General features: G+C 36.8%; 1 protein-coding gene across 10 annotated transcripts in view; it reads left to right on the top strand.

Annotated features, from left to right (window-relative positions):
* MPP7 (MAGUK p55 scaffold protein 7) overlaps positions 1 to 23,724 on the top strand; it is a 161,435-nt gene that overhangs the window by 109,869 nt on the left and 27,842 nt on the right. For all 10 annotated transcript variants that reach the window (XR_012041229.1, XM_072854521.1, XM_072854519.1 and 7 more), the window contains 6 exons: positions 3,318 to 3,449; positions 11,812 to 11,893; positions 12,808 to 12,893; positions 14,721 to 14,795; positions 15,412 to 15,608; positions 16,131 to 16,195. Coding sequence is in view for 9 of the 10 variants with exons in the window: in XM_072854521.1 (XP_072710622.1) it covers positions 3,318 to 3,449; positions 11,812 to 11,893; positions 12,808 to 12,893; positions 14,721 to 14,795; positions 15,412 to 15,608; positions 16,131 to 16,195 (637 nt within the window). In the remaining variant the exon portion in view is untranslated. The remainder of the gene's footprint in view (positions 1 to 3,317; positions 3,450 to 11,811; positions 11,894 to 12,807; positions 12,894 to 14,720; positions 14,796 to 15,411; positions 15,609 to 16,130; positions 16,196 to 23,724) is intronic.

The following is a 23,724-nucleotide window of genomic DNA, read 5'->3' as shown; positions in this document are numbered from 1 at the left end:
CGAGGATAGGCTCTGATCACCTCTAGTTGAATACATTAAGTGAAATCAAAATAGCTTTGTAAGTTTTGCTTGCAGATTAATTATTGCCCAATGTCTATGCTGCTGACTATTTCAAGAGCAACTACAGCGGACAGAGAGTAGTACATTAGAAGAAGCAGTGATGGAAGACAAGCAGGAAAGAAATCTTAGTATGTTCAGTGTACAGCATGAACAACTTTGTGATGACAGAAGCTCTTCTGGAAACTTGACTGAGAAAAGACACATCATTTCTGGCATTCATACTCTTACCTAAAATATGCATCTTTGCACTGACATGAAATAATACCAGAGTTTGGGTAAAAGATCTTATATTGCAAACTGTAGTACGTTGTGGTTTAATATGTTTTTTGGGAGGAGGAGGGAAGGGGTTGATAAGTTCCAGTTGTTGTGAGTGAAGAAAAGCATCATAAATACCAGACATTGATTGGCATTGGTTTATAATATTTGGGCTGTATCGTTCTTTCACGCACGGTGTCCAGGAGCCTGATCTGGCAGTCAGAGCAGAGAAGTATTAACACTGGTGGCATAATTCAGTGTAGTACTGGACAGAATCTGTTTTGCACGTTTTATTGTCAAGGGCAAGTTCTTTTGAACATATTTTAAGTTGCCACCTTTTACTCTGGAAGTGGTGCTTTAGATTATTTTCATCTGTTTTCTCTGTCTGCCTGATTGTTTTTAAACTGCAATATAGAACCTCATTAAATTGAACCAGTCCATGAATGTGCCCTGGCTTTATGTGGAAAAACGTAATTGCAGAAGACTAGTTTTAGAAGTCTTAACTGTAAGTAGCCTGAAGTAAAAGCAAACACTACTTTTGTTTTAGTATATCTTTGATATTTCACATACATCTTTAGAGGACTGCACGTGATTGCATGGCTTTTACATATGTAATGCTTCATAATACACATTTCCAGGAGGAACCATAATTGCTAGCCTGAGGTTTTTAGCTCTGACCTAAAGTAAAACTAATCTTTGGTGGGAGGGAGCCGGTAATTTCTGATGGTAAATAGTACAAATTCATAACTGTGTCTTGGAAAGAAAATCAGAAATAATTAGTTAGTGTGTTGAAATGTTTTTATCAATTTGTACAATATGCATAGAAATTAGTAAGGCAATAGCAAATTCTCATGAAGCAGGCATGATCTTCCTCTATGTTTATTTTGTTGAAGACCTAACTTCAAATTTGAACTTCAGAATTTCAAGATTGCCATGCACTTTTTGCCTTCTGCTTTTGACATGATAGCTTGCAGCATTGCCTGGAAATTGTTTTTTGTTGTTAGTGTCCTCTGTTCAGGAAAAAAATCCTAGACTAGCGTAGCGGAAGTGTTATGCTTTTTAAAAATATTTGCATTATCCTTGGGAACATACAGTTTCTGGTCACTTGTGTACTCAGTCTAATATTATCTGTCTTTTATTAAGTAGCAGGTAAACTGGCATCAGAGAAATGTAGCCATTTTGTGTTCTTTATTAAGGAGTTTCTTCTTAATCATTATTGTAATTGTTATAATAGATTCATTATTATAGTCATTGATATACCTTCTGATATCATCCATGTCAGCAACATTGATGTGTTCTGCTTATCCTAAACATCTCAACATTTTCCAAAATGCTTTATTTTTATTTTTGAGAAGGTTATCAATTTGCAAATTACTTCTGCTATTCAGACTAGAACTTTTGCAATATTGACTCTCTGGGAAAAAATATAAGGTCAAAATGTAAAATATTCAAGTATTTAGGAGCAACTACTTGAAAACAGGAGCAACTGAAAGCAGTAGATAGAATTATATGTATGACTCTTGCTGTTATTCCTGTTATAATGCATAGTTTTCACTACAAAACTAAAAGCATTGCTTAACAGTTTTTCACCAGTTTAAAAGGTATTACAAATAATGAAGACTTTTCAAAATAGAAAAGAACATTGAGAGTTCTGTATCTAGAATAAGCTGTGAATTTTAGATGATAGCTGAGATTTTTTAGAGCCTTAGGTGAATGAGCTTTCTAACTTCCTTTTACTTTCAAGATTTTTTAATTTTTGCAAGTTCCTAAATTATTTTATTTTTAAGATTGAACCTCTTGTCAGGCTTTGTGAGACTTTTCTTTGAAAAATCTATTGTTCAAGCTATGCATGAACTGCAGAAGCAACAGAGAAAGAAAGGAGGCAGGTCATGCAACAGGTGGTTGATAAGCACCTGCCTGAACCAAATCATTTCAGCAATATGTTCCTCAATCTCAATCATGAATTCCACAACAAATTAAAAATGCCTAAGATAATTTGGAGCTCATATCGTCACCAAAATCAGGAATAAACCTCTTAAGACCAATGTAGCATTAAGAAGCAGGCATTCTCTTTATTGCAGCGGTGGATGCACGGGGGATCCTTCTGCCTAATGTGCATACCAGTTTACACAGATCTAGGTTCATTTATACAGTATATCTTTTCATATGCGTAGGTTTTTGCACTACTAGGTGGGACTATGTTAATTAGTATCTTACATAATGATCATTTAGCATAACGCATGCTCAGTTTTTCACATGGTGGTCCTCTGGTGGTCGCTGGTGGTTGTAGACCCCAAAACCATGCTTTTCAGGTCTTGAATCCAGGGTCATTCTTCCTTTTAAGGCTTAATTTTCTCCATAGTTAAATACCACATGCTAGAAGATCCAGTTTCACCAGGATATTCTTGGGTTTCTTTGTTCCTTCTTGGTTGACCCTTTGAACTTTATCCTTTACGTGTTCCTCACTTATTTTCCAACAATATGAAAGGGAGCTGGTATGAAACACATCCAGTAACCAGGTAAGCTTCTAGAGCCACTGTGAAAGGAATGATTGGGCAACAGCTTAATGTCATGCATCTCATGCTTGAACAGAAGTACTGGAAGATGGTTATTTTGCTTATTTGTTTCATAGGACTGCGTACTGTATTGACAAAACTTTTTATCTAGGAGAAGTAGAATGATGTTCTTACTTCAGGAGACTTGGGTTTTCTCCTGTTCGTAATTCTTGTAATTTCAAGCTAATGTGCAAAGCACTCAATATTTTCATGTGTATGAAGACACTGTTCTGTATCCACAATTTACTAGATGCATACATTGTGTATATGAAAACATATAATTTAGGGAGTTCTTTCATCAGTTTGACATGTTAAAATTGTATACAAGAATTATATTCAATCTACATCCATCATGCTAGTAGAGTTAGGTTATAAATAATATCCACTGCTTTGTCTTTCATAAACTTCTCAGATGCCAAATAATATACTGACTATTAATGTTTCCAGGCTTTGCTCTCTGTACATGATACTGTTGCTCAGAAGAACTACGATCCTGTCTTGCCCCCCATGCCTGATGATATTGATGAGGAAGAAGATTCAGTTAAAATAATCAGGCTCGTCAAAAACAGGGAACCATTGGTAAGTAACCCTGTCTTTTGTTTTAGTTTTTTATGTTTGTGCACAGGGTGGGGAGTGTTCAGACTGTGAATATGAATGGGTGACATTAACTTGAAATGTGGATAGACGGACTTTACACATGTTTATTCATAACATTCAATAATACACTTGTGACTTCCATTCGCAGTCATTTTAGTAAAGCACATGAAATGAATAATAAGAATTTGTTCATTCATGGTGTTTGAGCATTATATATATGGACCAGTCTGAGCATTTAGATCAATAATATATTCATCTTTTATCTTGAATTCAAATCATGAAGTTGTTTTAAAATGAGAGGGGGAGAATGAATCCCCAAAGTAATCTTGACCTTTGTTGTGAACTGTGCCTGTTAGCATTCATGTAAAAAAATGTGACCTTTCAATACACTGAAAAGAAAGCATAAAAACATATTTTAAAATACTTGAATTGAAATCTGGGCAAATTTAAGATGTCTGTTGTTGTACTTTGGATTATGAATACTAGAAAGTTAATATCTTCATGGGGATATCTGGAAAAATGAAAGGACTAAACCTAGGTTGTATTACAAGAATATTGAAGTGCTTTACTGATTTGGTTATTTTTATTTGCTGTAGAGTGGGAGTCATCTTGTATAAAATTTAAATATGTTCTTTTTCTCCTGCAAACCAGTGAGAGCTTTGTTTTATGTTGTACTGGATATTTGTTTTAATGGATAACAATCCTGAAGAAATGTCTGCAAAGTTACTTTGAGAAAGCTGTGATTCTGTACTTGACATGACAGAGGGAGAGCGATGCCTCTGTTAGACATAGAGGGGTAGCTTGTCCCACAGTAGAGATCTTACTATCACTCTTATTCTTGATGGATTTCTGGCATCAATAAACAAGAAATAAGTTTTGGTATTGACTGCCTGTAGGTGCCCATGGGCGTAATTAAAAGTTTGACCATATGGAAAGTTTTTACTTTGTTTTAACATATTAAAGTGTTTTTTTCCCAAAATACGTAAATCACAGCTTTAAGCTTTCCTTTTTTTTATCAAAGAAACTCTTTGAGGAAGAAAACAAATTTGCTTTAGGATTTAGTATCAGAAAGAGTATTAATTCTGAAAGGTGTGAAGAAATTTGAACATGAGATGAGTTCTAATTGAGCAGCTTATTTTTAGTGTTAATGGAAACACCCTTGTTTCGCTTGAATTTATGTAAGAAAAATCTCAAAAACTTAATTTACATTATTTCATGTTTCAAACATGACTTGCTACTAAGACTTTTGTGAGTTAAATACTGTAAGTTAATAGTATCTCAAAGTGAACTGGATAAATAGCAACTTTGAAAACAAAACAGAGATTTTCTAAAAACTTATGAGATCTATACACTGTATATTGGCTTTTGAGATTTTAAGCCCTCTTAAAGGGACAAATAGATTTGCCTAAGCCAAAGGTTATCCTTGGGCTGTTCCTCAGATTCCACTCTTGCCCATTCACTCCAGTGGAGTACTAAACTCTTCCAGGTACCTGTGTGTCTGTTGTGGTTTAACCTCAATAGGCAGCTCAGCCGCTCGCTCACTTTCCCCAGTGGGATGTGGGAGAGAATCAGGATAAAAGTGAGAAAACTCGTAGGTTGAGATAAAGACAGTTTAATAGATAAAGCAAAAGCCGCAGGGAAGCAAAGCAAAATGAGGAGTTCATTCACTACTTCCCATCAGCAGGCAGGTGTTCAGCCATCTGCAGGAAAGCAAGGCCCCATCATGCTTCATCATGGTGACCTGGGAGGACAACACACCATCAGTCCAAATGTCCCCCCTCTTCTTCTTCTTCTTCCCCCAGCTTTATATGCTGAGCATGATGGCATATGGTATGGGATATCCCTTTGGTCAGTTGGGGTCAGCTGTCCCAGCCGTGTCCCTTCCCAGCTTCTTGTGCACCCCTAGCCTACTCGCTGGCAAGGCAGTGTGAGAAGCAGAAAAGACCTTGACTCTGTTTAAGCACTGCTCAGCAATAACAAAAACATCCCTATATTATCAACACTGTTTTCATCACAAATCCAAAACATAGCACCATACAAGCTACTATGAAGAAAATTAACTCTATCCCAGCCAAAACCAGTACAATCTCTTAAAAGGTACATCCAGCTTAGTACAACTGTTGTGCTAAGGAGGTAACAAATAAGTTTTTTTATTAGAACTTCTTTTACTAGACAGAACACAGCCATGGAAAATATAAAAAAATAGTGAGAGAACGCAGTCTTCAGTTTGCCAAGACTGTTTAGTGTAATTACCAAGGCAAAAATAGCCTTACAATGGAATCTGTGATAGACCTGTTACTAGGAAGAGGCAAAGGGTGGGAGCTAATTGCCGCCTACAACTACTTGAGAGTGGGGAGCTCACAAGGCCAGTAGAGTCAAACTCCACTCAGCAGTGAAAGATGCTAAAACATAGGGCAATGGCCACAACTTGCAGCCCTGGGAGGTTTAGACTAAGAATTAAGAAAATTATTTCATTCAGTGGGAAGTACAGCACTGGAGCAGACTAGCCAGAGATGTGGAATCTCCAGCCTATTCCATAAGGCAATGGCTGACCTGATCTGACATTGACAGTAGTCCTGCTCTGAGCAGGAGATTGACATAAATGACTTCCAAAAGCTGCCCTTCAACCAACATTTCAAAGATTGTAGGTTATCTGTAGGGGAAAGGACTATTTGTGGTCTCTCCAAATCCCCAGCCTTTCTTTATGTTTTATTTTTGTTGGAGAAGAGCTTATGGTGAGTTCTGTTTTGCATGTTACTTGTCCTCCAGGAAGACTTCAAAGAATAGTGTATAGTGTCCTCCTCCTCTTCCATGACCCACCATCAATCCATTTTAACATTATTAATGTTAATGTCAAACATTCTTTGTGGCAGATTGATAGTCAATTATTCTTATGACACTGCCACTGCAATACTTAACGAACCTGTTGTTTGTGTCTTTGCCTTCCCCAGATTATTTTTTTTTTTCTTAGGTAGGGGTGAGAAGACACATGGATAGTAATTCAGATAAGGTCTGACCAGAATATGGTATGGCAGAATAAACACAGGTTTATGCTAGGTATAGTAGATCTACTGCATCTCTGCTTCCTGAAGTTGTTTTAGTAAAGAAAGGATATGCCATGAATTGTTTACTAAACTATTTAAAATTTCATTTTCTATTTATTTCCATGTCTTTTTAATGGCTTTTCCTTCAGAGCTTGTTCTAAAGTCTTAGATATTCTTAACTGAGAACACATCAAAGAGTCGTCTCTACTTAGTTTATCTATTCACTATTGTCCAGTCACAAAGTCTGACTTCCACTTGCATAGTGATATCAGGATTCTTGCTACTGAACTTGAGATTGGAGGTACCATACAATATTTTTTCTGGGATGGAGATTGTCTGGTTTCTTGACTTGAAGGTACTGAGCTCTCTGAACTTTTCTTTCACCTCAGATACATTCTCATTCTCTATTTGTATGCAGACAGTAGAGACGGTTTTTCTGCAAAATAGTAAGCTTTACATCAGCTGCACACCCTGGAAGTTCTTGAATTGGATATCTCCTTTGGATGACTTTCAACAGTACTGTCTGTGAAGAAAATTAGGCACTCTCAACTTCTTTGGAATATACGGTTGGAGTCAATGGTCTTATCGTTGGACTCAATGATCTTAAAGGTCTTTGCCATCCTAAATGATTCTATGATTCTATTCTATATCTAGTGACCATTTTTATCTAAAACTGCACTGCATTTCTTCTTGTGCTTGTTCGTGCTTTTCTCTGAGTTAAGCACCTCACCAGTGTTCTGAGCCAGTGTTAATCACATATTAGTGGAGCCTGAGTTCCCAGGAGTAATCATCTCAAAAGAGAGGGAAACACATGGTTTGTGGGAGGGCCTTCTGTTTGCCAGATTTCATCAGTTCAGAAGTCAGTGCTGAACTTTCCTCCAGTTTTTTGGAAGAGATGATTTAAGCTTTTTGTTAATCCTTCCACAGGTGTTTGTTTTTTTTTTTTTTCCCTAAATGCTCTATTAGCAAATGCCATTCTAGCAGTGTCTCACTCAAGTGAGGTGAAATTGTGTTAGGAGATTTTATCTGAACAAAGTAATTTAGAACATCTATGAACCTTACATAAAGAGAAGTAGAAATATCTCTTTTTCAGAGATAATCCAAAATTCACCTGGCTATAATTAGGATTTTATCAGATAGCTTTGAGGGTTTTTACTTATGCCTGCCTCTCCAGGACTTTTTCAGCCACTGCCATGTTCCTGATATCTGAGATGTGCAACCATGCACAGTTCCTAACCTCTTGCTACTTCCAGCTCCCAAATGATATTCCAGGTTTGTTACAGCTGTCATGCAGTTATCCTGAATAGGATGCTTCTCCACATTAAGATGGTTGCTTCTTCGTCACACAGATTCATTTCACATAAATTTAGCCATTTGAAAACTAATCTCTATGCTGTGTCTATAGTCAAGAGAAAAATAGGCAACTCCAGAGAATGAACCATGCCATCTATTTAAGATGCCTGCCTTAATGAAACCATGATTCATTCTGTGGAGCTGCCTATTTCTTTTCATTAACTGTAGGAGGAGCCTCGACACCTGGCTTGAACTATATACCTGATTTCCATAGCTGAACTTAGGTGAAATGGATTGTGGTGATTTAAAAGAGTTGTTTACATGTTCTGCCCCTGCAGATTCTACAGCTCTTGCTTGCCTCTCAGTCAGAGTCCCGGTAGCTTGTTTTTTACTAGTGAATGAACCTAACTATTTTATAGGTGGGATTAATTTGGGTGTAGGGACAGCTTTAGTCTGCATAGTCTCCATGTATGTGGGCATCAACTTTTAAATAACTCTTCACTATAAGATAGGTAACTGGTATTTGTATTTGCATTTTCAATAGAGAATGAATTAAAACAAGGCTTATTGAAGTACTTATTTGCATTCAACTTCTACATGTGCTTTTGTTTAACAGAAAGGTATGCAAAAATATTACTGATGTTTCAGACTCTCTTATTAGTAATTTATTTCACAGGCTAGTCTTTCTTTTTTAAAAAATAAAGGCTTATAATGTTTATATTCTGGAACCAGCAGATAAATGGATGAACTAATAAAGCTGACATCTGTGAAACCCTGAGTGATGCTCACCAATCAGTGTTACTACATTAAAACTGAAAAAAAAAACCCCAACCCAAAAAACAGTGAAAGAGCCTTGCTGAAGGAGCTTGTATTATTTTTAGTGCTTTTGCATGGTATACCTTTAAACATTTTCTCAGTCTGATCACCATATGGCTCCCAAACTCCTTATTTTTCCCTTTAAAAGTATTTTAAACTGAGCTATGCTATTACATCTGTATATGTCTCATTTAGGGTAACTTACACTTTTGGCTAGCAACACTGAAAATATTTTCCAGCTCTCAAGGTCCAGTCTAACCTTCTTCCATTTTTAAAGCTCTAAATGAGGAGCTGCACTGCACATGTAACTGAAAGTACTGGAGCTGAACATCTCATAAGGAGAAATTCTTGCCAGATTATATATACCTCATAGTTTAAGCAGGGCTGGCAGCAGTACAAGAGAAGCTGCTTTTTCAGAAAAGTCAACTCTTTGGGTTTTCAAAAAGAAATCCACTTGTGTTTGATGATTTCTTTTTAAGTATTCTAAATTGGGAGGGAAGGGGAATTTAAGGAACCCCCTCTTTTCTTTGTGTACTATAGGTGCAGCAAAAACACAAACTCAAATGGTGCTTGTCATGGGTCTGCCCATTCACTTTGAGTTTGCCATAAAGGAGTAACTGACAGTGAGCTAACTTGGGTTAAATAATTTCCCTGTAAATTCAAACTTGATTTTCTGCTGATAATTCCAGGTAATTCCAAATTACCTGTTATCTTTATGGGGGCATCTTTCAAATCGGCTAATCTGCACTAGGAATTCATTTTGTGCCAGCACATTGGTTGTGATAATCGTATAAAGCATGAAGTGACCATTCCCCTTGGACAAGAGCCTTATTGTTACTTCCAGATGCTGGCTGGGTCAATGCTGTGGTCTTCGATCGCACACAAGTTTTTTCTAGGGTCTGTCTAAAAACAAGGTGACGTACCCATTCTCAGACATCAGCGTTGGGGCCTGGGGTCGCTGGGTGATCGCAGTGGAAAGCTGTCAGTCATTGCTTGCCTTTTGCAGTCAGTGGCATTTAATAATGTTGACTTCTAGGTAAAAGGCATAAAGCCTTTCCGTTCAAGGCCGTTTTCCCTGATTAATTAGGAGAGCGTCTGTTTTATGTGGACAATATAGAGGAAATGTCCTGTATTTCTATTTGGCTCTAACATCCTAATGCTGCTTTTTTAATTTTTTCTGAATATATCCATCAAAAAGATGCTTTGTACTTTTAAACAGATGTAACTTTCCAGGTATTAATAATAAACTTCAAATTAATAGCTGTTGCTGCAAGGTCAGAACTCAATATTGAGATATAGGCTAGCGGGGTTAATGCTTTGTTTAATATTCCTAATGGTCTGCATTTTTTTTTGTGCAGAAGTCTAATCATGACTTTTTAAAGTGAGATTAGCTGCAGCTAAATCTTTATCTTTCTGAAACTCTTAGAGTCTTTTGAAACTGTAATACAAACAAGTGCTTACCAGTATAATTACACGATAAACAACACGTAAGAATAAGGCTGGCAAATTGCAGAATTACTTTGCTTAGGGATAGAATGTAATACTAATAAATTTAAGATGTAAAATAAAATGCACAAACACAGCACATCACTTTTGCTGTGGAGTGCTTGCTACTGTTAAAGTTTCAGCCAAAGACAATATTGTGTGGTGACTGTTTTAATTTTTCTTTATTCGCAATAAATACCACTTTCATATAGTAAATTATAAATTCATCTCCCATTTTTGTCTTGTGCTGTATTTCCATCTTAGAGGCAGAGGGAAAGGGAAACAAGTTTATTTACAGTCAGTAAAATTGTTAACTGTAGTAAAGTGTCATGCCCATTATTGTACATATTTCAGCTTCACATCCATGAAACACTTAAAAATTGAAGTAGAGATAAACATGATGTTCATGTTTAATCTAAACAAATATAAAAAGCTAGTGGTAAAAGCTATTTAATTATTCAAGGAACTTTATAAAGTACTTCTGTACCTTACTTCAAGCACAACACTTCTCTGATGGAAGGAAATTCTAACCACTGTCTTGCAGTCAAAGGTGAAGTAATACTGTTCATTCACTAATCAAAAATATGGAAATTTTCACAAAATTGACTTACCTGCCAGAGTCCTAAACATCTCTGTTGGTTAACAAAGTTAGAGCTATCGCAAGTATCTAACTACATTGACACAGCAAAGTAATCGTGAGCAGATAAAAAGCTGTTGGCGAGGAGATGCTTTTTTTGTGTTGTTTTTAAAAAATACTGGATCAAATAAGCTTTTTGGAGGTGATTAGACAGTACAACTTATCTAGCTAAAATCCCCCTGTTTTTCTGTGGATTCTGCCTTCCAGAGCAGGGCCAGCATTTCCCCCCTCACTCCTTCCCATCTGCCTGAAAGGACGGGCACCGTAGCTTAGGCAGCAGCTCCGTGCCTCCACTTCCCTTCTCACTTGTCACTGCTGCTGCCTGCTGCTTCCCCAGCACCTTGTGACTCTTCTCAGCGCACCCTCACAGTTCTAGTTACAAAGGCATTTTTCTCATCTAGACGGCTGTTCGCTGGAAATTTAACTACATGATGTCATTTTACCTAAATGCCTTGCACTGTGTTTGTGTAATGTATGAAAACAGTCATGACTAACTCAGGAAATGTTCCCCTCCTCTGCAGCTCTGTCCCATGGGTATTCCAGGTGAGCCCTGACATGCAGGGGCCTTTCTCAAATTTGTGTTTGTTTATTGATAACACTGTAAAGCAAAACTATGATTAGTGGGTACACAGGCAGTTCTGAACATAAAGTGCAACTATTATGAACACGGATAAACTTTTCGTACCCATAGTATGTAATGTGGCCTTTTTTAATGCAGGAAAAACAATTTGTCAATTCTTAGTAATAGTTTAGTACAGTTTTAGCAACAGACTCAAGTAAGGTATGCTGCAGTTAACATTAAGTCGAAAAGTAAACTTCATGTATCATTTGTCCAAACTGCACAAGTCAGTTCTGAATGGAAAAGAAGTCACATTTTAATAGGATGGTAATGGAGTACCATATTTTGTATATTCTTTTCATGAGCAAGTGTCATTTCTGGCTTATTCACACATTGATCCGATGTCAACTTTTTTGCATTTTTACATAGTAAATGTTTTTTTTAGTATAGTGAATTAAAATTATGGTAAGATTAACCAAATAACTTTTTTTTTTTTTTTTTTTTGGTAAGGGGGCTACTATTAAAAGGGATGAACATACTGGTGCAATTGTGGTGGCCAGGATAATGCGTGGAGGAGCTGCAGATAGAAGTGGTAAGGTGTTGCTGTCTTCCACTAGCCATTCAAGTTCTGTAACTCAGAAGAAGATGAGATAAAATGGGAGCATTTTGTACACACGAAATACATCACTATGACAAACAAAAGTATTTGGAGTTTGGACAGCTTTCCAAAGTGATATTTCAATACTAGTGAAGGTATTCATGCTGATTTTTTTCCCCAATTCACTTGCAACCAGGTATCTTTGAGTTAGCAGATACAGGGTTTTTTAATGATTTGTCATTGTTTCCAGTTGAAGACATCCACTTAGAAATGATAGGATATGCCAAGATCCTCCTGATGGAGGAACTCAGGATGGCTGAGTACATCCATTTGGAGTTTCAGCTGGCAATTCTCAAAATACCAGCACATCCTTGACTGCCATTGTTTAGTTTGGGATGCTCAAAGTCTGAAAGAACTCAAGCAAGAGGTCCTGAGTTATACTCTAAAGGGCTTCTTTTCATTGAAGAGAATCTAGGGCAGCTGTGTTTCACACTTACATGGGGTAATGGAGTAAATCTAGATATATATTGTTACATTAGGAAGCATTTGTGCCACAAATTAGCACTCACAGCCTAAGTGATCTTTGCAGTACTTGCAGCTGTGTAGCAATAAGAAAGTAGTATAAGTAGAAAAAGAATTGGCACAGACATTTTTCAAACATCTGCATAAAAGTCTGGAAAAGTCATAGAGAAATGGTACTAATTTTCAGGAGGAAGGAAGGAAGGTGAGTAAACCAACCATCTCAAACTTATCTGTGAGTGCAGTAGCTGTTGTTGTGTTCACCATATATTCCTGCTTTTAAATTAGAGCTTAAAGTGGATTAACAAGGGAGAAAAAAGCTGAACGTTAATGGCGTTTTTTGTATAATACATAGCTACCATTTAACAACTCCTCTTTGCCTTCTGTAGGTCTTATTCACGTTGGTGATGAACTGAGGGAAGTCAATGGGATTCCTGTAGATGATAAAAAACCTGAAGAAATAATACACATTTTGGTAAATACCAAATATTTTTAAATTAATTTAGGGGAGTTAAGAAAAAGTAATTAGACTTACGATTTCTGATGTGTTAGGAAAAAGTATATTCTACAATAATGCCTTTTCTTCCAGTGTCATCATTTGCAAATGTCTATTTCCTTTCTCTTAAAGAATTATTTTCCACACATGATAGATATATGCAATTACAGATTGCTTGTAAAGAGTTAATGACGGTAATATGGCTATAAATATGTTGCAGAACATTGCAGACCTCAGTGTATAATCTACAATTTTTAAGGCACACCATGATCTGTTGAATTCATACTATTTTAAATGTATTGATTAATTTTCATTAACATTAACTCCATGTGAAAATGAATTCATACTACATGTACTTGATAGAATAAACTAACTGGTATACTAAGATTATATTTTATATTGATTTGCAATATACAGCCCTATATATGATTATGTTCGCACTCCTCCGAACTACACAATCTCTAAAGCCAGCCTAATTACTCACTTATGTGAGCACTATTGCAAATTAAGTAATTTAGACTTTTTCAGAAGTATTTAGTATTTTTACAGCAAAGAAACCCATAAGGGTCATGACAGCTCTTTATATGCATGGTGTAGTCATTTCTATATACATAAATACCTTGCTGTCCTGCTGAATTGAGTGGCTGTCTCACAGTTTTGGTTCAATAACCAAGATGATTCATTTCAAGTGTTAGCCCACTGATATTCATACTTGCTTTCTGGTTTTGTGTTCCCTACAGAAACATATTTTCCTGCAAAAATTAATATTTAAAAATCTCTAGAAACACAATAGCACTAGAAAAGGTGTGAACAATTTCCCCATTTACCTCCTCGAGGTACAATATAAACATCAAAAGCTAGTTAGAGCTTGTTTCAAAAGTAACAGAATTATTGATTCCAGTCCTATGGCTGGTGAAATAAGAACTTGGCTGCTGCTTGTCAAACAGTGAGCTCTTGGATTGCAGACATGCCGGCAGAAGTATGTCTCGCTTGGTAGTGGACAGGCCTGTTTCCATTTTGCTTAAATTGTTGGCTGTCTGTTGCACTCGCTAGTTTTATGAAACTTGTCAGCTGCATGCAATAGTAGCAGAGGCTCCAGCTGATTAGCACTTCCTTCAATAGCAAAATGTCACTGAGGCAGTGGGAATATATTGTGGTTAATAAGTAAAATGCAGCCAGACATGCTTTAAGTGGGATACAGGGAAAGATGAATGGATGAGGTGGTTGATGATGGCTAACTTGTTCTAAGATTTATAGCGGAGGGCTTTTTTTCCGCGTTTAGTACACGTAGTCTATTCAAAAATGTTTTTCTTTTCTAGTTTCTTAAAGTTGCCAAAAGAATAAATTCCCCCCAGTAGTTTTATACAATAAATATGGCACAAGCCTGTTTGAATTTTTCTATCATTTTTTTTTTTTAAAATGAAATGTTGGATTTTTCCAAGGATGTCCAAACTGTGCCAGGAGTCCAGCAATTGCTTCTAATATGCATACATTTTAGCTGTAGCATTTGCTCCTGCTTTCAGTGTAGAAGTGGGACCTCTGAAACATGCAGGTCCTAGTTTTTAACAGTCCATCTCTGCCCACCAGTGAAGCAAATAAAACCGAGCGTTTCAAGTGGGTATTTTAGTCTTTGCAGTGCAAAGTTTGGCATGGTGAAGCTGTCAAACTCCATGGATCACGCTTAGGAGAGGATAGATTCATTATATTTGAATATTTTTAAGTTAATTTGAATTTCTTTTCCTTTTAAAATTTGTTTGAAATGTACAGCTTAATTCTCAGTGCATTTTCTTTTCAAATGTTCACCAGGCTCAGTCTCAAGGAGCAATTACCTTTAAAATTATACCTAGTGTGAAGGAAGAAATGCCAGTGAAGGAAGGCAAGGTAGGCAAGACTATTTCAGAAGCTATTGCAGTAACTGTAATCCTGAGGATATATATTGTTTGCTTGGATGACAGAACCAAGAATGTGATTTATGCCTCCAGACTCAGTTTTTCTAACGTGACAATGTATAGCACACTGTACACTTCAGTACGCACGTGCTGGATTTACAAGTGGGTGTAACATGGTTCTTAAGCCCTAACTCTACAGGCATGAAGTTGACATAGGTAATCTTCAGTCTTCTGTGAGGACCTGGCTTGCTTCCAAGTACTCCTTTTCTTCCATCGTACACTGGGTAGAAGACACTTGATAGCACCTTGGTTCAAAAGTATCTTCTCTTTGGTTTCCTATATAGGCACACTGTTCACCTGCAAAGTCCTATTTGCCTTGGATCATAGAGCCTTTACTACATTGGGATTGCAGTTGCAGAAGCAATGAATTTAACATTCCCATATGAACTTCTAATGTTAGGCGTCCGTAAGGATGTTTTACAGCAGTAAATGTTTATTGCTTTACATTATTTAGTTCAATGGTTTTGAACAGTAAAAGCAAAAAAGGGAGATAGCTTTGGATTACATTTAATATTTTGATTCTAAAGATAAAACACGGTTTGTTTCAGATGTTTATCAGAGCCCTATTTGACTATGATCCTAATGACGATAAAGCAATTCCTTGTAAAGAAGCTGGACTTGCCTTCAGAAAAGGAGATATCCTTCAGATCATGAGCCAGGATGATGCAACCTGGTGGCAGGCCAAACACGAAGGTGATGCCAATCCCAGAGCAGGCTTGATCCCTTCGAAGCATTTCCAGGAGAGGTGAGCTACTGAGAAGCATAGTTTCATTATTTTTTGTAGTAAGAGAAGACACTTATTTGCCGAGTTAAGTTAGCATAGTTGTCATATGTAATGCTCATAGATTACATGGGTATGATAAAACTGCATTTGCAGCAAGACAACTGACCTTGGAAACCTGTTGCTGAAATACTTTGGATTTCCTTATTTGTCTGGCTAGAATTAATAATGACAAAAACTGATAGGATAACACTGATCCAGATTGAAAGAAAAAACATATGGAAAATAGCACATCAGTATCTGTATTCACACTGATGTACTATGCAGGAATAAGGACTGCAGCAGGTTTTGGAGAGCTTACAAAAACTTGAGGCTGAGGATTTAATTTTTTAGATTGTGAATAGATTGCATTGTTTTAAGTTATTTTCTTATAAAATCTTCTGGATATTTTGCAATAGTCTCAAGATGTTAAGTGTTTATTAATCCCAAACTTGCAGTGAAAACTGAGGAGTTTGTGTCTTTCCCCTGCCACCTCCCATTTTATAGGAGATTTGCACTAAGAAGACCAGAAGTGCAGATTCAGCCACTGAAAATTTCCAACAGAAAATCATGTAAGTTTGTTAACCTGGAATAGAAATCATACTCCTGATCTCTAACGTTATAAAATAGCAGTTTGTTTCAGCCCTGTGACTACAGGATGCATTTCTCCTGGGTACAATAGCTTCTTGATCACATTGTATCAGTAAGAAAATAAATATAAGAGCTGAAATTAAAAGCTTTAAAAGCAGCTAACAATTTTTCCCAACCCTCTGACTTTGTTTTTGAAGCACCAAGCCAAATTAATGTTTTGATATATAATATTTCAAAGGTTGAAGAGTGTTCTTTTCCTGTTGAAATAGTATGGAATTGGCTCAACATTTTATATAATTTGGACTGCATCAATACAGTGAAATTTATATTGAGAGTGAGATAAAAGGTCGGACAGTCTCTCCTTCTCTTCCCCATATAGTTGGTGATTTTTTGTGTCCTATGAAGCAGCACAAATTTTTAAAAGTCAGGACATTCAGTTCTTTGACAGGCTTTCACAGAAGCACTTCTTACTGTTTTTTAAACAAATTCATTCTTAATAGTCTCTGCTTTTAAATACAGTAGTTGCACAATATAAGAAAAATAAGCTCTAAGAAAGTGCATACATCGAAACAAATATTTTCTTTCCACTGGAATTTACATCAACATCTGTTTTAAGTATTATTGCATATTTTACTTGACCTGTTATTTCTTTCAGTTGTACAGACTCATAACAAAGTGAGTACAACGTAAGAAACTATCATGCTTCAGTAGGATCTAAATCTTAAATACAAACATGTTTGTGAGTTCAACTAGAGATATTCAGAAAGTGGTCTAAAATTTCCAACCATCTTTCATTCTCTAACATTAAAACAAAAAGTATGGATACTATGGCAAACAGTGGATGCTGGCACACTAAGTGCAAAACTAAATGCTTTTAACTTTAAAACTTCTCAGCAAGGTTTCTGTTGCAATTTTCCTAACTCCTTGCTATGGCTTTTGTGTTCTGAAGTTTGACAATTCCTGTTAGCTTTCTAATAATCTGCATTTTCTATCTTTCATTCCATTTCACTATTTGATTGTGTGCCCTAATGCTATTGTTAACTCCAAAGCCCTTGATTAGCTTTGTACTTACAATAACAGACTGTATGATTGCACTATAGCTTTTCTAATTTACATAGACCTTAGGAACAAAGAGGAGCTCCTCTAGCTTGTAGTAAATCTGTTGTTTTTCTAGGTTCTAGGTCAGTTGCTCTGCCCCAGTTTTGGAAAAGGGACTGATCCCAGGGTATAGCTATTTCTCTCTGTCCACTGTTATTGAATCTGGATAATACCCTCAACAAGAGCCTTCAATTAATGTGGCACTGGTGCTTTTGAAGAGGTAAATCAGCTGCTGCAGCAAAACCGCATGATTCCTTTTGTAATGGACTGCATCTTTTTAGTGACCTTCAAGTGAAAGGTTTTACAAGATGCATGTCACCCTTCCAAATAGGCAGCCTGAACTTGATGGGGAATTGCCAAAATTACAACCCAAAGAAGATCCTCAGTACTGTGTCTACTATTCTTGTCTCTGCTGTCTCCACTGACTTTGCCTTAACTAGCTTAAACAAGGGAGGAGAGTTCCTTTCTCCCTCCCCTTTCCTTTAAAACATGACAGAGCCTTAGGGTCAAGCAGTATGCCTATTATCGTTCTCTTTTAGACTTTATTTAAACAAAGCAAGGTCCAGCTAAATATCATCTAGAAGGTAGTGGTGCCTCTTGAAGGAAGAAAGACTGCAGAGTAATGTAGGTTTGTCATTTTTTCTCTTCCCCATTTCTTAGGACAATTGCTGCTACATCTGCCAGATTTCCAGGGGAAGAGGGGAAGTGCTGTTCTGAGTAGAGGTCCATCCCTTTATTCATAAAGACTGAACATGTTTTTAGTGCTGGGAGGGAATTCAGATCTTTCATAGAGGAGGCATTTTAAGGACTAGAATTCAGCTATAGAAAAAATGTTGTGGCTAGGATGTTGCTCGAGTTGCTTATAGGAAAACTTTCCACTTGTCTGGCTTTTCAAGAAGATTCCACGTAAGCTGGGAAACTCCGTGCCCTTGTGATCTTTCTAAAGTTAGGCAGCTTTTTCATGTTACCAAGCACAGCAGTGAAGCTGTGAGATGTGGAGGCCATGTATTTATTTGTGCAGAGCAATCACCTTGCCCAAAGTGGGTGATGCTGGAAAATCATGCACTGCTCAGCTGAACGAACACCATACTGCCAGTATTGGAAACACGTAAGGAAGGTGACACAGAGAACAGAAAATTGTAAAGGACTGCTGGGTCTGATTTTTTTAATTTTTTTTAGCCCTTTTCTGTATTGTGGGGTATGGCCCACTGATTATTGTCCTCTAAAGTTTTATTTAACAAGTTCCCGTGTAAGGAGGTGGGAAATTGGTAATGCTTGATTTCGTCTGATTCTTTTTTAATCCTGTATTACAGGCCTTCAGCTTGATATAGGGTTCTCCAATGTTTGGAAGGGTAATTGTGTGGGGAAACTGATGTTCTGTAAATCTTCCTGAACTAGCTGTATATTGAGAGGTTGCTTGCTATTGCAGTTGATCCCGTCCAGTCGTATGACCTGAATTTCCTTAGCAGTTTGGAGGGAAAGGGCAATTTGCCAGCTAATACTCTTCCAGCTTCCCAAAGACAAAAACCTGTTGACTTCAACAGAGTTGCTAATAAAAGTCCCGTTTCTGACAGGACTGGGAGTTGCACTAGGAAGCTTTCTTGAGTCATGGTAAGTAGCACTGGATGTCAGCCTGCTCTGTTCAGTCAACTCATTCCACAGAACCCATGTTTTGTAACAAGGAAGAAACCTGGGTACATGCCTTTGTTTTAATAGGGAGAATCAAGGAGAAATATTCTATTTTCTTGCATACCAAGAAAATGTGAGTCAGCTCTGGTTTCTTAGGTGGGCTTCCAGGGTAGTAGTGTCCTTCTGCTTGAAAATTAATCTAAAAATTAGTCAAAATCATATAACATATGAGAAGTATGCTACAACTTTTTTTCCTCTCTTCTCAAGCCAGTTCTGGAACTGGGAAGGACTGTTGTATTTGTCTAGAAAAAGAGCTCTCTAAAACATAGTTAATAACTGTATTCACAGTAACATTAACATCCACTAGGATTTGCTTGATAATTAAGTATGTTTCAAAACCTGTGAGGAACTAGATTGAATTACTTTTGGGAAGCCTTCTTTCTATTTCCAATTTTGATTTTTTTTATACTTTTCAGCATAGCAATGCATGTTGTGTAAAGTTGTTCATCTGTACACATATTTGTGCGTCATAAATTTGGAAGCAATAGAAGTGGGCTTTTTTGGTGATGCTGACCATGCTTGTACGTATACACATGTCAAGGAAAGGGAGTAGAGGATATTTTCCAAGGAACTTTTTCAGAAAGAATTATTTGCACTGAAAACAACAGAAACCCAACCTAATTCTAAACTATTAAAAGGATCAGTTTATAATGAAAATGCCAATTCTGAGTTCCACTTTAATAGCCAAGTCAACTTGTTTCATTGTGTCTATATGTAAAGTGAAAATAAGTAAAAGTAAATACTTTAGCTTTGTAGAAGATACATACATGCAGCTCTCCCAGAATTTAGCTATTTTCTTGAAAGAGATAAGAGAATCTTTCTCACATTGCACCAGTCAAAGTGAAAAACATTTAACACGTGTACACTGGAGGAGGGGACAAAGCAATGTACATTCCATATTGAAAAAGGTAAGTGAAATCACACTTCTTCATTTGAAAATGGAGAGGGTGCATAGTTTGATGGTATCTGGGCATCAGGTGTCAGGAAATTGATAACATAGATAGACCCTACGCTGACAAGAGATGATTTTGCATTGAGAGGAAGACCCAGAAAAAGTAGTAATAAAGAAATAAAGGGAAAAACAGGGAAGTGAAAGTTCGTATTGAGGATGAAGTAAAGGAGAAAGTACTACAACAAGAGCAATGGAAGAGCGGATGGACAAAAACTGCCCATAAACCCCGTTAGGCAAAACCCCCCAGAGGATGGGCTTTGAAATTATTAAATTAGTGCAATTAACAGTATTTTGCAAGAGCATTACTATAGTCAGTATTTGCACTATAGTTTTGTTTCTTGATTCCATGTAAATCAAACACTAACATACTTGTTTTGTTAAAGATTTTGAAATGGTGAATGCAAAAATTACTAATATAAACTCTGACCTGTTTTGTTGTTTTTATTATTGGTAGAAAATATCAGTAAGTTCAACATTAATATTTTATGAGTTTTAGAAGCATGAGATAAGTGGCAGTCAGATGTGCTGACCTGCTGACAAGATTGATCATGTTACTTCCCAGGCTCTGAGTTAGTGCAGAAATGATGGAAGGATACCAAACCTCTCAAGTGTTTTCAGCATTTTTCTCAATACTTAACAGCAATGACTTTTCAGCAAAAAGCAGTATTGCTTGTGCATTAATACTATGGGAAAATTATACTGGGGGAAAAATGGTAAGAAAAAGCAGCATAGAAAAGAAAACAGGAAAATGGAATGAAAGTAAAGGAATAGAGATGCATGAGATCCTGTGAGCAGGACTAACCCTCCGCGTGCTGGGATGGTGAACATGCAGCGTACCTGATGCGGGGTGTGAGGGAGGTCTGTGGGATGCGGAGGGAGGTACAGTACACGTGCCTGGCTCCATGCAATCAGCCTTGGTGTGTCTGAGCTTGTGAGCCATGGCTGATGCCAGCTCTGCAGAAACCTGCTTACCTGCTATTCGTCACAGCATTCCTGGCTTTAGGAGGTCATCTTAGCTTTAGCACAACTTTGTAGCCAGAGTTTGCTCTGTGAGTTCTCCTGTCACTGCATCCCAGCTAATTAGGACGGACATGAGACTCAGTACGGGGAAGAATTCATTTGTTTAATAGTTCCCTGTCTGTTCACTTGAATACAAGGACTACTCATGCTATAACTGTAATAGACACTGCCAACGAACATGGTCATTCTTCCATTTGTAGCTTACTTTAATTTGTAGATAAAACAGTGTTCACCTGGTTTTTTTGAGAAAAAAAAAAGTAAATTTCTTTAAATAACAACCAAATAACTTACTGTTCTACAGTTATTATAAACTACAATAATCGGCCAAGACATTATATTCCTTCGGCATAATTTTGCTTTCACAGCGGTTACTGTGTTTATTCTTAACGCTATATATGTGTTGTCTCTGGTATGAAAATTACTGGTAACTTTATATTTTATACTAGTGTAGCCTGTAACTTCTGTTAACTTGTGGAGCGTGTGTGTATGTGTATGTGTATATCTATACCCTGTGTGTATAGTTATATATAAATATGTGTATGTACATAGCATATGACAGAACTGTTCAGAGATGTCTTTTCCTTGAAAATACATTTGTTCTGTACATTTACTGCTAAATGTAAATACTTACTGTGGCAAAGCCATCATCATATAGTTTTTCTAGGGCTTAAAACCCATTATACTTTAAATTTTGATTTACCATATGTGATTGGCATTGTATGAGCAAGAGGAAATATTTAACTGCAGCCAAACGGTGTTCATTCAAACAAGATGGAACCCAGTTTATCCACAGATGAGTGTCTTGTGAATTGAAGATTGTGTTCTGCCAACAAAAGAATTTAAACAGGCTAAAAGAATGAGTGCTTTGTACCACTTGTATTTGAAGACCAAACATTTAGGATAAATGTATAGTAGGACTCTTTTGCTTGTTATAATTGCTGCACAATCTTAACTCTGCCTTTCTTCTCAGTATTTTTCTGTGTTCATATTTGAAACTTCATTGCCCACCTGCAGGTAGTTAGGAGTAAAAACAAAAAATAAACCAGACCTATAGAGTTAAATTAGCTCATTAGCATCTTTGTTCAGAAGTCTCCTGTCCTTACAAATATTAACTTCCTGCTACCACAGAGAAATTGAGGAAACCTGAAGCTGGATGACATTTGAGTCAAGGTCACATGAGACAAAAGTGGAAACGGATCTCAAACTCTTGCGCTGTCCTTCACCGCAAGACTGTCCTTCTTCATTTTCCAAATTATCTTGGTAGAGATACTGTTATCTGATGATGTTAAGAGAGGATTAAATTAGATCACCTTAAATTTTCTAGAGCATGAACGTATATGTATCACTCAATCTACAAAACCCCATAGGGTAAAAAAATCTGCAAAACAGTATAAATGTCAATTGCTATGTGGGGCTGTTCATCACTAAAAAATCAGGAGTGTTTAATATATTCACTGTAATGCAGATCGTTGTACATCACAATTTCTTGCTTAGTGAAGTGAAATAGAATTTAAGGGATAATGTAACTTGCTTGTGATAGGAAACTAGAACAGAGCTGTTGGCTCTAATTTTAGACTGAGAAACATTTAGATAAGATTCTTTGATGGAAATATTGTTGAAATAAAGTCAGCAAAAGTTAAAAATTTTAATCTGGTGCTGGACTGTTGCCAAGAGTTGAGGAAGTTCCTGGAGTGGCACTGCTTTTGAGCTTCATAAGTAACATAATTTAGGTGAGGCCCCCAAAATCAAATCTAAATATATTTCAGTTAAAATACATACAAAAATACAGTGTATGTGATACTGTTTTGCGTTGTTATAGTTTAGCATATTGGCTACACTGAAATATCTCTAAAATGAATAAAACCACCTACTTCCTAAGCTTCCATTGCGCTTGTGTTTCCTATTTCTTTTTCCCATTTATGTCTTGGTACTGCTTTGTTGTTGTTTCATGAGGCTGTTCCATGACTATTTTCTTTGTAACTTTGTCTCCCTTCTTATCACACTACGTTTACTTAATTGTATTTCTTCTTTTCTCAGTGTTTTATTTGCTCCATGTTACCTTATGGGTTTTTTTTTCATTTTATCACTTCTTTTATTTTCCTGCTTCCCATCACATTTCCTGCTCTTTACTCTCTGTCCTCTTTTAGTCTCTTATTTGTTCCTTTCAGATAAATACTTCTATTTCCTTTTTCACCCTGCTTTAATGTAGTAAAACTATATTGGCCTGAGAAGATCTACCCCAATTTTCCATGTCTCTGAACTTTGAAACTTCAGGCACGTATCTGCACCTATCTGCTGCATGCGTACAACTGCTTCAGACACACAGAGCTGTATTAGTTAGCGGTGAATCACAATACAAAGTTTCCTGGCAAATAACCTCCGGCTTTACTAGGGACAGGCAATAGTCCTGGTAAAATTTCTGGTAAAGTTCAAATTGGGACCTACATGTTGATGACTGTTCATAGCTGCATGAAGCTATGAAGACCCACTGATTTCCCACATCTTTTCATTATACACTGTTATGTTCAACCTAAGGAGTAGCCCGAAGAAAGCCAAGAGCAGTATTAAGAAGGAAGGTTTTTAGCAAAACACAAAAAATTCAAAACTCCTTCACTTTATCTCAGCATTAAACCTCAGCTTGTAGACATTTTGGCTTGTGCTCTCTGGCATCTGCTGGCTCACCTGGGAATCCTAATGTCTTTGATTTATAACATGGATGAATAAGACTGTTCCCTTTCCTAGCAGGGGCAG

The sequence above is a fragment of the Ciconia boyciana genome, chromosome 2, assembly GCF_034638445.1.
Source record: "Ciconia boyciana chromosome 2, ASM3463844v1, whole genome shotgun sequence".
Lineage (NCBI taxonomy): Eukaryota > Metazoa > Chordata > Aves > Ciconiiformes > Ciconiidae > Ciconia > Ciconia boyciana.
This window is presented reverse-complemented; position numbering and strand designations above follow the sequence as displayed.